Genomic DNA, 12633 nt, shown 5'->3' with positions numbered 1-12633 from the left:
ATACTGAAATTAACACAAGAACAGATGAACAGACAAGGGAAAATGACAACTTGGAGACTGACCCACATGTTTGTATAAGACTTAATATCAGATAAAATATAAAAATAAATTAATGGGGGGCCCTAGGTGGCTGAGTCCATTAAGTGTCCACCTCTTGGCTTCAGCTCAGTTCATGATCTCATGGTTCGTGCATCTGAACCCCACGTAAGGCTCTGCCCTCACAGCGTGGAGCCTGCTTGGGATTCTCTCTCTCTCCCCACTCCCCTGCTCAATCACTTTCTCTCTCTCAAATAAATATTTTTGAACATTAATTGCTTAATTGATTAGTGGGGAAACAAGACTGCTTAGAGAATGACTTGGGAATACAGAATACAGAAGAAAAAAGATAAACTGCACCTCTACCTGATCCCAGACACAGGGGAAGACTCTAGATAGATTAAGGACTTCAACGTGAAAAAGAGAGACTGGAAATCAATAGAGAGCAGAGTGCTGAAAAGTCCTCAAACAAAAGCACAAACCATTAAAAAAAAATCAATGGCTCTCATTACATCAAAATACAGGCTTCTGTTCAATAAGAGAGCTATGATACAGATGGCAGACGCTTAACAGTGCAGGTGAAGGAAACTCTACGGCATTATTGTAAACCAGAGACGCCTAGAAGAATAAACCAGGGAAAGGGGGTAATTCAAATAGAAAAGTGGTGAAAGGAGATGTAAAAAATATTTTCAAAACAGGAGATCTGAACTGCAGTTTCAGGTTGAAAAGGAGGAAATAGGGGCATGATATTATTTAGACAAATGTTTTATTCCAGAAGACCAAAGGGGGAATGTTTTAAGAGGTTGCCTCTTGAGAGCATAGCTGAGTGTGGGAACTGCTGGGGTGGACATTCTTCACTACAAGTTGATGTTCTAACCATATGCATGCTTTACATTGCTCACATTTTTAAATTTTAAAAGAAAAGGAACTAACGGCAAATAGTTTCAGCCACATCTTTCAAAAAGTTAAAGGAAATATCTCACTCAAGAGTCATTCAGACTGAAAATGTTGTATAAGAATGAAAATCAACTCATCAGAGACCAGAAGCCTAAATAGATGGCTAAACCATAAAACTTCTAGGAGAAAGGAGAAAATCTTTTAAATCATTGGTTAGGAAAAGATTTCTTATGTAGCACAGTAAAAGCATGGGCAAAAATAAAACACTGATAAATTTTTTAAAATGTAACTTAACGGAGGACTGTGGGGGAGAAGATGGGGGGAAATAGTGGGGGAGAGGGAGGGAGGCAAACCATGAGAGACTCTTGAATGCTGACAAAAACTGAGGACTGATGGGGCAGGAGGGGAAAGGGGGGGATGGGCATGGAGGAGGCCACTTGTGGAGATGAGCACTGGGTGTTATATGGAAACCAACTTGACAATAAACTATTAAAAATGAATAAACAATAAAAATTTAAAAAATAAAAATAAAAATGTAATTCTTGGGGTGGCTCAGTTGGTTAAGTATCTGACTCGTGATCTCAGCTCAGTTCTTGATTTCACGGTTCATGGAGTTCAAATCCTGCATTGGGCTTTGTGTCAGCCATGAAGGCTATTAAAAAAAAAAATATATATATATATATATATACACACACATACACACACACACACACACACACACATATATACCCAGTGCCCCTAAAATTTGCTCTTCAAATGACAGAATGAAGTGAAAACAAGTCACAGATTATGAGAAAATGTTTACAAATCATATAGAATAAAAAGTATGTACCTTATATACAAAGAACACTTAAAATTCAATAATAAGAAATCAAAAACATTTCACCAAAAGAGTCACTTAGTGTCTGGAAGGCTTATGAAAACATTGAACATCATTAATCATTAGAACAATGCAAATTGGAACTACCAAGCTATCCCCCCACACCCCATGGAATGTAGGTAATAAACAAGTTGAAACCAACCATTGGCAAGATATGGAAAAACTGGAAACCTCATACACTGCTGGTGAAATATAAAATGGTGCAAGCACTTTGGAAAAACAGTTTGGTAGTTTTTTAAGCAGTTCATGTAACTGGGACACCTGGGTGGCCCAGTCGGTTAAGCGTCCAATTTCAGCTCAGGTCATGATCTCGCAGTTTGTGAGTTCAAACCCCGCGTTAGGCTCTGTGCCGACAGCTCAGAGCCTGGAGCTGCTTCAGATTCTGTGTCTCCCTCTCTCTCTGGCCCTCCCCTGCTCATGCTCTGTCTCTCTCTCAAAAATAAACATTAAAACTTTTTTTTAAATTTTAAATGAAAATGAAAAGTTTTATTTTTGCAAATAAAATTTTAAATGGAAAGCAAATGAAAAGTTTTATTTTGGTCCATGCTTTTACTGCTCTATATTAGAAATCTTTTCCTAACCAATGATTTAAAAGATTTTCTCCTTCCTCCTAGAAGTTTACGGTTTAGCCATATATTTAGGCTTCTGGTCTGAGCTGATTTTTATACATAGTGTGAGGTTAAGAGTCTACTTTATTTTTCTAAATGTTTATTTTTGAAAGAGAGAAGGAGACAGAGGATGCAGCAGCCTCCAGGCTCTGTGCTGACAGCAGAGAGCCGAGGCAGGGCTTGAACTCACAACCTGTAAGATCACGATCTGAGCCGAAGTTGAACGCTCAACCCACTGAGCGCCCCAGGTGCCCCCAGTAAAGGTCTACTTTCAAAGTGTCGGGAAGACCTGATGGCCCTGGGGTATCTGTTCCTTGCCCCTGGCAGCTTTTGGTGGCTGCTTGTGTCCCCTGGTTTGTGGCTACTCGCAGCAGCCTCTGTCTTCACACCGCCTCCAACTCTGGAGGGGTCTCCTGTGTCCGTGGGGTCATCTCCTTTTGTCTCCATCTTGGCCACTTGTGATGGCTTTTAGGGCCCACCATTATAATTCACTGCAATCTCATCTTCACATCCTTAATCAGAGCTGCACAGATCCCTTCTCCCAGATAAGGTAACATTTACAAGTTCCAAGAATTAGGACTTGATTCTTTGGGTGGCTCAAATCTACTACAACATCCAATTCTCTCAGCAACATTTGTTGAGAAGACTACCCTTTTCTTGTTGGATTAGGACTTTGGCATTTTGGTGAAAATCAATTCACCATAAATATAAGGTTCATGTCTGAACTCTCAGTGCTGTTCCATCGATATACTCTTGTTCCAGTACCATGCTCTCTTGCTAACCACAGTATTATAGTAAGTTTTAATAGCAGGTAGTATAAATCCTTCAACTTCCTTCTTTTTAAAAATTGTTTTGGCTACTGTAGGTCTGTTTTTATATAAATTTTAGGATCAGCTTCTTGATTTCTGCATAAAAGTCTGCTGGAATTTTGATAAGGACTGCACTGAATCTATAAACCAATTTGGGGAATCTTCCAATTTATGAACATAGAATGTTTATCCATTTAATTAAATCTTCAATTTCTCATAGCAATGTTTTACAATTTTTATGCTTTTCAGTATACAAGCCTTATGGTTTTTATTGTTTATTATTTTATTTATTTTAATGCTATTATTCATGGAATTATTTCCTTAATTTCATTTCAGATTGTTGCTAATATACAGAAATACAATTCATTTATATATGTGTGTGTATATATATATATAATATACATATATATATGTATACTATACACACACACATATCTAGTATCTTCTGATCTTGCTAAACATGAATATTATAGTTTTTTAATGGACATCTTAGGGTCTTCTACATCGAGTGTCATGTCGTCTGCAAATAAATTTACTTTTTTTTCTAATTTGATGCTTTTATCCCCTTACTGCACAGGCTAGATTCTCCAGGAAAAGTGTAAGTTAGGACTTTTTGTGTCCATGTTCATGAGGGAAATTATATGTAGTTTTCTCTTCATGTAATTTGTCTGGCTTTGGTATCTTAGAAACCAACTAGGATGACCTGAGATGTTCCTACCTCCTCCTTTCTTTCTGAAAGAAATTTGTGAATGATTGGTATTGCTTGTTTTTTAAGTGGTTGATAGAATTTACTGGGTCTGGACATTTTTGTGGGTAGATCTGAAAATACTAATTCAGTTTATATTTCTGTTCAGACTTTCTATTTAATAGAATTTGCTTTGATAATTTGTGTCTTCCTTGGAATTTGCTCATGTCATTTGTCTGATTTGTTGGCATAAACTTGTAATATTCTTGTAATCTTTTTGATTTCTGTAGGAATGGTAGCGATGTTACCCCTCTAAGTCTGATTTTGGTAACTCGTGTCTTCTGTTATTTTTGTGGTCAGTCCAACAATTATTTGCCAATAGTTTTATTAATTTTTTCTATTTTTCTGTTTTCTATTTCACTGAATTTTTTTTCCTCCAATCTCTATTTCTTTGCTTCAGGCTCAGTTTGTTCTTCCTTTTCCACTTTCCCAGGGTGGAAAGTTAGGTCACTGATGGGAAACCTTTCTTCTTTTCTGATCCAGGCATTTAAAGCTACTAATCTCCTTCTGACCACTGCTTTAGCTGTGTCACATAAATTTTGCTGTGTCATATTTATTCAGTTCATAACATTTAAGAAGTTTCCTTTGTGATTCTCCTTTGATCCATGAGTTATTTAGATTTTTGGGGCTCTTCCAGTTTTCTATTGCAGGTCTCTGATTTAATTGCATTGTGGACAGAAAACGTATTTTTTATGATTTCAATCTTTTTAAATTTATGGAGACTGGTTTTATGGCTCAGCATGTGATTTATCCTGAAGACTGTTTCATGTGCAGTTGAAAAGACTGTATTCTGGAATTTCTGAGTAGAATGTTCTGCAAACACAGATAGATTTGCTACAGTCAGTTGACCGTGCTGTTCGGGCCTTTTTACATATAATTTCCCTTTCCTGTTCTGTTGGTTATTTAGGATGAGCTTTTTCTTTTTTCAAATTTTTGATGTTTTATTTATTTCTGAGAGAGAGAGAGAGAAACAGAGTGAGAGTGAGAGAGAGAGAGAGAGAGAGAGAGAGAGAGAGGCAGCATGAGCAGGGGAAGGTCAGACAGAGAGAGGGAGACACAGAATGTGAAGCAGGCTCCAGGCTCTGAGTTAGCTGTCAGCACAGAGCCTGACGTGGGGCTCGAACCCACGAACAGTGAGATCATGATCTGAGCCGAAGTTGGATGCTAAACCAACTGAGCCCCCCAGGGGCCCCTAGGGTGAGCTTTTTCAAATCTCCAACTATTACTGTTATTTTTCAATTATTTCAGTTTTGCTTCATGTACTTTAGGACTGTTTTTAGGAGTATATACACTTATAACTGTTATAGTTTCACTATGTGTTGACACTTTTATTCTGAAATGTCTGTTTGTAGTATTTCTTAAAAGTGAAAACCGTCCCTGCGCGGTTTCTGTGCTGCGTGCCCCAGCCGCCGGGGAGCTGGATGGAGCATTCCTGAGCCCTCTCACAGTTTGTCGGAGAAGTGTGTGCCCTGCTTCAGATTTGAGGACAGTTTTCTCTCAGCATTCTGCCTCAGTTTTACGCAAATTTATTGTTCCTAGCATATGTTTCTTTTGTGGTGCATGTATCTGGATGCTGGTCATTGTACAGTTTTAACAGAAATATTTTGGATTTTTGCCCAAAATGCTGATATATTTCAAGGGTTGAAGTCAAACGACATGTGTTAATTTTCACCATCTTTCCCAGGAACTTCTATCATTTTTAGAAAGTAGTAATGAACATCTGGATGTTGACACGGTGACTTACAAAATATTATAAAAATAGCTGAAAAGTTGCTATCATCATCTGCTAATAAAAATGACAGCTCTGGGGCACCTGGGTGGCTCTGTGAGTTGAGCGTCCAACTCTTGATTTTGGCTCAGGTCAAAATGGTTTGTGGGACTGAGTCCTGCACTAGACTCCAGGCTGCTGGTGGAGCCTGCTTAACATTCTCTCTCTCCCTCTGCTCCTCTCCCCAACTCGCACCCGCTCTATTAAAAAACAAGAAACAAAACAAAACAAAAAACCAAAACAAAAAACCCCACAGTTCTCACATGAGTGTAGTCATAGAGACCCGGGCTCACATCAGTAGGAACCTAGGGAGCCCCAGACGCCATACCCCGAAGAAAGGCACTAAGAAATGGACTTAATATTTTCTTTTTTAAAATAAATTTGTTTTAATGTTTTTATTTACTTTTGAGAGAGAGACAGAGCATGAGCCGGGGAGGGGCAGGGAGAGAGGGAGTCACAGAATCTGAAGCAGGCTCCAGGCTCTGAGCTGTCAGCACAGAGCCCGACGCGGGGCTCGAACCCACGAACCGTACGATAATGCCCTGAGCCGAAGTCGGACACTTAACCCACTGAGCCACCCAGGCAGCCCTGAACTTAATCTTAATATTTTGTGCACACAGACTACTACCCTACCCATGCAGAAGAGTGAGAACCAAGAGACCATTCTGCTGAACACATTACACATGCATACGGACTGATTATCAAGAACGTAGGTTTATTTCATTAAAAAATTAATGAAAAGATCATCCCGCAAAGAGAGCACCGTGTCCTTTAAGCAGCAGCGATCACAGACACATGTGTACAAGATACCTCAAGCGAAACAGAAACTGAACATTAAAAAATACGTTATTTAAAAAGACGCTGAAGACCCTTTAATACGAACAGATTATAAAATGGTATTATTACTTTTCCTTTTAACAACTTTATTCCTTTACCTTCACTATGAGAAGAAACAATGGTGTAATACTCACACACTGCCTGCAGCACAGAGCACGAGAAAACACAGATAGCTAAAGTACAGCTTAAAAACTTTATTTTTAATGTATTCACATTTTTAGATATGTGGAATTCATAAGCTGAAAAAAAAAATAATTTTCCCTAGCTTAGAAAAGACTGTAATTATATGTCCTTAGGCAAACCCACTCTACAAAACAGGAATACATTCAAGATATTCTAAAGTATCCAGGACGTGATTTCTACTCTGGGATCATCACAGTAACCCTCCTCCTCAAGCAGATTAGAAGTCAACGCATAATAAATGTGAAGGTCAATTATATTAAGATAAAATAGTATTTGATTTAAACTATTGTTCACTTAGGAAATATAATGACTATTTGTTCTCCAGTTAGGGACGCCAAGATCAGCTGTTAGAAATGGAGTAACGTCAATATTTAGTGTATATAAAAACTTTAGGATTCAAATAGGATGAAAAGTTATCATAATTGCACAAAAAGCGGTTCCTTGTGTATTAGCCGCCACCGAGCGTCACAGGACGCAGACCGAGTGAGACGGGGCTGAATCAGGTCCTCGCAAACGCGGTCTGTGTCCCAGACAGTGAGGCACTCCCTGACCTTGACGCTGCAGAGGCACGCCCCTAGACACGTGAGGAGTGCTCGCACAACTACTATTATAGGGAGAAAAGACAACCTGAAGCTCCATTTTTAAACGGCAACAACAAAAGAATATAAAACACTAGTATAATAAAACATTTAAATAGTACTAAACCGCACAATTTAAATACCAGCTATTTGCTATCATTAGTTTTCTTCTTAAAAAAATCAGTTCCTGGGCTTTTAGATTTTGTGTGTGTGTGTGTGTGTGTGTGTGTGTGTGTGTGTTTCAATAACAGCATCCTTCTCGGGGCTATCCGCTGAGGCCACACCCACACGGTCGGTGGCCACCCCGCCAGGTACCTGCGGGCCTCTCCCAGGTCCCTGGGCGGCGAGGCGGAGGCCCACGAGAGCGGCGTGGCCCACGGCTGTCTGCTGGCCCCGGGGCCCCTACAGCAGCACGGCCTGGGCCGCCTCCTGGATTGTGCGGGCGGCCCTCTCCAGCTCTTCGTCTGTTTGCTCCACGGTGACGACGACCCTGATGCTGAGAAACAAGGACACAGAAAATCGTCAGAGGAGGCTACAGCGTCTGTCTCTGGAAGTTAAGTTCTTACACACGTCGGCAGGCCTACTGCCTACGTACGGCCACTTGCTCGCTGCATGGCGGAGTCGAGCGACCGTGCCAGGGACCTGCTGTCCCGCAAGCCTGGGCCCTGACTGGCCATTTACAAAATCTGCCACTTCGGGCCCGACTGTAACCTCGCGGTGGGGCTCTGGGTGCCGGGAGCCCTGCCTGAGCAGCGCCGGACCCAAAGCTGGAATCAACGTTTCTAAAAATCAGGGAGTGTTTACATGCTCACGCTCATATTTACAACTCAGTGAGTCACGCGGAAGTTCTGTAATACTTTGAGGCAAAGCAGACGTTTTTAAGTCTTCAGGAAATTAAAGACAAAAACCTCTCCGCTCGCCAGGGTGGTTCTAGCTCTTCTCTCCCGCCCGCTCTGCACAGGTCGGGACGGTCCACGGGACACGCTGACCGAGCTGCGCCGGGCGGGGCAGGGAGCGGAGGGGCACAGCAGGCAGGGCGCTGCTCCCCTGAAACACAACATCTCCCCTCTGCCCGGGTGCAATGAGAACAGGGCAGGCTCGGAGGGCGCTCGGAGCTGCTGCCCACGGGGTGGCCTGCTGCGCGTGCACAGTGCCCCGGGTCCTCCCTGCGCCTCCCCCGCGTCTCCCTCAAGCCTGTGCTCTGGCTCCCCAGATGCACTTGAGGGTGCCCACACCACCGCACACCGTGCCAGACGGTGGCGTTGACAAGTCGGCCTGACATACTCGATCTTCTGGGCTTAAGCATCACCTGCACTCGGAAGCCTGAGTCCCTTCCAGGCCAGAATGAACCTTGCCTCCCTCCTGTGACCTCATGGGCCTCGTGATATGACCCTGGCGCAACATGCGCTGGGGGTCTGCTTCCTGAAAGAGCACTGATTTTAAATCAAGAGTCAAGGTGCCCTACTCCCATGTAGGGCCTCCCGAACCTCTCGACGTTCCCCACTGCTGCTCTCTCTTCCCCTGGGTGGTCTGGGGGTGTCTGCCGGAGGAAGTACCACCTGGCATTCCAGCCAACGGCGCAAACGCCATCCAGATGTGCCCCTCCCACAGGACGGTGCTCGCAGTGGATGCGGCTGGCAGGGGGCAGGGCCCATCACCTTAGGGGCGTGGGGGACGCACACCTGCTCATCAAGACTACGCCGCCCCCCGCCAGTCCTGGGATCGCGGACACTTCTTTAAGTTGCCTGGGAGGGTACAGCGAGTCCTGGGGGGCTTTACGGGTAAAATTTGCAAATGCTAGTTTAAGAACAGAAACCAGGGGGAACTGTATTTTAGTGACACACTTCCTTGTGCTGTGACAGTCTTTCAGATGTTTCTCAGAACAGAACACAGTTTACAGGGACTTTCTCAAGGAGGAAACACAAGTGAAGCGACATCTGAAGGGGCACCCACCTTGGGGGAGGGAGCCACCTCTCCTCCTTCTCCAGGTAGCGGGCCTGGGTTAACGCGATGCCGCGGTCCACGCACTGTGGAAGAGAAGGGGCACGTCTGAGCCGGGCCGCAGGCACGGCGGGCATCGCAGCGCCAGGCGCTCCGTAAGGCCATCTTGGCCACGGCGATAGGTCATTTGTCCGGTTACAACCGCGAGAAGGCAGGATGCCACAGCCTCGCCCGAGCGGCCCCGGCACCGCCACCCAGACCGGCTGCCGGGGTGTCCGCCCAGGGAGCGGCCTGCACCACGGGACCAGCAAGCGCCCTGGGATGCCTCAAATGCCAGCGAGGCCTCTGACGGCCATGGGCACCTTCAACCAGGTGCCACCAGGCTTCAGAGAGTCTGGTGGCACCCACTTTTTGCACAGCTTTTCCATACATTAACCAGTTGTCGCTATTTTTAAAAAGTTAAAACATTCTCCATCAAAATTAAGTATAAAAATCAGATTGAAGTAATGGTTTATCAGGCTTTCTTCCGGGGTGATGAAAATGTTCTGGAGTGGGGTGGGGGCACAACCTCGTGAGTATACTAAAGCCCACTCAACTCTGCATCCTCAAAACGTGAAAAACTTTTGGTATGCGAAATCATATTTAAAAAGCAATCTGAAGGGCGCCTGAGGGGCTCAGCCGGTTAAGTGTCCATCCCGACTTCGGCTCAGGTCATGATGCTGAGGTTCGTGAGTTCGAGTCCCAGGTCAGGCTCCCTGCTGACAGCTCAGAGCCTGGAACCTGCTTCGGATTCTGTGTCTCCCTCTCTCTCTGCCTCTCCCCTGCTCATGCTGTCTCTCTCTCAAAAATAAATAAGCATTAAAAAAAATGAAGAAAGAAACAAAAACAATCAGAGCAGGGGGTGCGTAAAGGAAGGCGCAGATGCTCCCAGGGCTGGGCGGCGAGGGCGGCGGGCACTGAGGGAGCCCCGAGGTGAGCGTGGGGCAGCGAGCCCAGTCCCGGCTGACACGTCACACACCACCGCTGCTCGGACAGCGTCTCGTGGGGCAGCCCAACAAGAACTTGGCAAAACCGCGTTCCGCAGAGCGTGAACGCAGTTTCCGCCCTGCGACCGGCTCCCCTCCGATACCGAACGGCGTGTGCAGCCGAGCGTGGCATGAGGACGCAGAGCCGCCGCAGGACCCGCCGCTCTCCTTCGGCGCCCCCTGGGTTCCGCCGTCGCCGGGGTCTCAGGCGCAGGCCGTCGCCTCCCCCTCCATCCCGAGGACGAGCCCTCCTCTGTCGCCTGCCCTCCGCGGCATCTCCGCATCCAGGAGGAGGACGCCCCCACTGCTGCGACGTCTCGAGGACAGAAGAGAGGGGCTCCTGCGGCGGGAGCGTGGCCCGGCCCGCAGCAAGAGGCCATGCAGAGCCGTCCCGAGGGCGCCGAGGGAGGCCGGGGCCCCCGGTGGGGGAGATGGGGCTCGAGGCTCCGACAGGCGGCTCGCGCTGCACCCGGCACGCCAGCGGGCTCCCTGCTCAGCACAGGCTGGGCCAGCACGTGGGGCTGGTGTCACTGACCTGACGCTCCTGCGGCGTCCACCTGGCCTGCACGTATGTATAAAGCGGGTCGCAGCAGGTGTGTAAGAGCCCTACCCACGAGGATGCTGTGCTGCCTGTCCCGCCCGTAGAGTATGTGACGTTACCAGAAAAACGCCGATGTGGTAAGGGTGCCGGTGGGATGTGTGTCCCCTTGAAAGAGGATCTGTCTTCGGGGTGTTCGCAGGGCTGCACCCCCTGCCCGAGGGACTGCACCCCGGGGGCCCCGCGCGCCAGGGACGTGGAGGCGCTCCAGCCTGACTGCTCCTCATCTCACACGCTTCCTCGGTTGGGGATCGCGGCCTCTGGGTCCGGTTCGGTTTCCTAAGCTGACTGACTCCAAAAGGCCACGAACCGCACGAGGCTCCCCACGACCTGTCCCTCTCGGTGCGGGTCGCACAGTGCACGAGGGAGGACGGCTAAAGCAGGCAGTGGGGCCGGGCCAGGCCTCAGCCCCGGACTCCTTGCTGACCAGCCACATGACCACGGAGAGGCCTGACCCCCGGCCAGCCAAAGGCACACGACAGACAACAGCCATCATCCCGACACCCAGCGACCTCGGAGCAGAGCCCTTGGCAGGGGCCCCAGGACAGGCGGGAGGGGGCGGAGCGAAGGCTGCCTCCACTCCCAGAGCATGGGGCCGCCCCGCACAGCACGTGTGCTCGCGGGGCCCCGGGCCCGTCCACCCGTCTGAGGACGAGCGGCGTGGGCTGGGGAGGGCGACAGAGGGGCAGGGCTCTCAGTAACGAAGGCACAATGAGGAGTGAAATCAGCTTCAGGAGACACAGATACTTAAGTCAACCTCAGTTAGGCCTCGCGAAGAAGTGGTCTTTCTTCCTTTCTGGCTCCAGTCTCAGCTCTGCCGGGGGCTCACCTCGGACAGCTGTCCAGGGCCACGTGTGACCGGCACTCACGATGCCACCCCACCCACAGGTACGAAAGCCTGGCTTCAAAACTGCTGCGTGAACGGGTTATCTGGAGGCTAATTAGTGAGAGTGAAAGGAAGGCGTGTTTACTACGGCGGGCACAGAGCACGACAACTTCCCGTGAGCCGAGCCTGGCCGGGCGGGTGCAGTGCGGCCTGTCGGCAGAGGCGTGTCGGGAAGACCCGGGTACTGGGACCACGAGGGGGCTGCCTCCTGGGGCCAAGAGAGCTTTCCTACAACGGGCCATAAACACCCTGCAGCTACACACTCACGTGGTTCACGATCTCCTGAAGCAGCTTCACGTCGCCTTCCCGGGACCCGGAGCTCTCTTGCAGCTGCAGGTGGACCGCGGGGGAGAGGGGCTCCCCCACCACTTTCAGCCCCGAAATGCTGAAAGGAAACACACACAGCCTCAGCCCCTGCCTGGCGCGACGCTGCCTCGCAGAAAAGTAACTTCCAAGTCTGCGCGCATGAGCGGAGCAGAACCGTGGGGCTTTCCCGGGGGCACCAGGCGTGGGGCTCCATCCCACAGAGACAGCGGGGACCCGTGCTCCGGGCAGTGCTCACTGGTGCACACGGCCCTTCGGGGCCCACTACGAGTATGCCCGGAAGGCTCCCTGTCCTGGTGGCGTGTCTGGCTCACACGGCACAGAAAACGAGTCCTCCCCAGGCTTGCCCCGGGGGCCTGCGGGCCCTGCCCCCGCGTCCCTGCCTGCCCTGCTCTGCTGGCCCCTGGGCCTGGCCCTCAGACCTCTCCTCATCTGCCCCTAGCCCCGTCACCCACTGCTGGCCAGACAGCCGGGCCCCTGCCACAGGATTGCCTCCGGGGGCCTCCGTCCCAAGTCAC

At 48.3% G+C, this 12633-nt stretch overlaps 1 protein-coding gene across 1 annotated transcript in view; it reads right to left on the bottom strand.

The window, feature by feature from the left end:
• Positions 1-6438: 6438 nt before the first annotated feature.
• The window catches only part of SPTLC1 (serine palmitoyltransferase long chain base subunit 1), a 43643-nt gene continuing 37448 nt past the window's right edge, over positions 6439-12633 (bottom strand). The window contains exons 13-15 of the mRNA XM_039241512.1: positions 12059-12176; positions 9295-9368; positions 6439-7837 (exon numbers count right to left, since the gene is read on the bottom strand). Coding sequence (XP_039097443.1) covers positions 7744-7837; positions 9295-9368; positions 12059-12176 — 286 coding nt within the window. The 3' untranslated portion in view covers positions 6439-7743. The remainder of the gene's footprint in view (positions 7838-9294; positions 9369-12058; positions 12177-12633) is intronic.

Source organism: Hyaena hyaena, unplaced genomic scaffold (assembly GCF_003009895.1).
Source record: "Hyaena hyaena isolate Hyena2069 unplaced genomic scaffold, ASM300989v1 scaffold_194, whole genome shotgun sequence".
NCBI classification, from domain to species: domain Eukaryota; kingdom Metazoa; phylum Chordata; class Mammalia; order Carnivora; family Hyaenidae; genus Hyaena; species Hyaena hyaena.
This window is presented reverse-complemented; position numbering and strand designations above follow the sequence as displayed.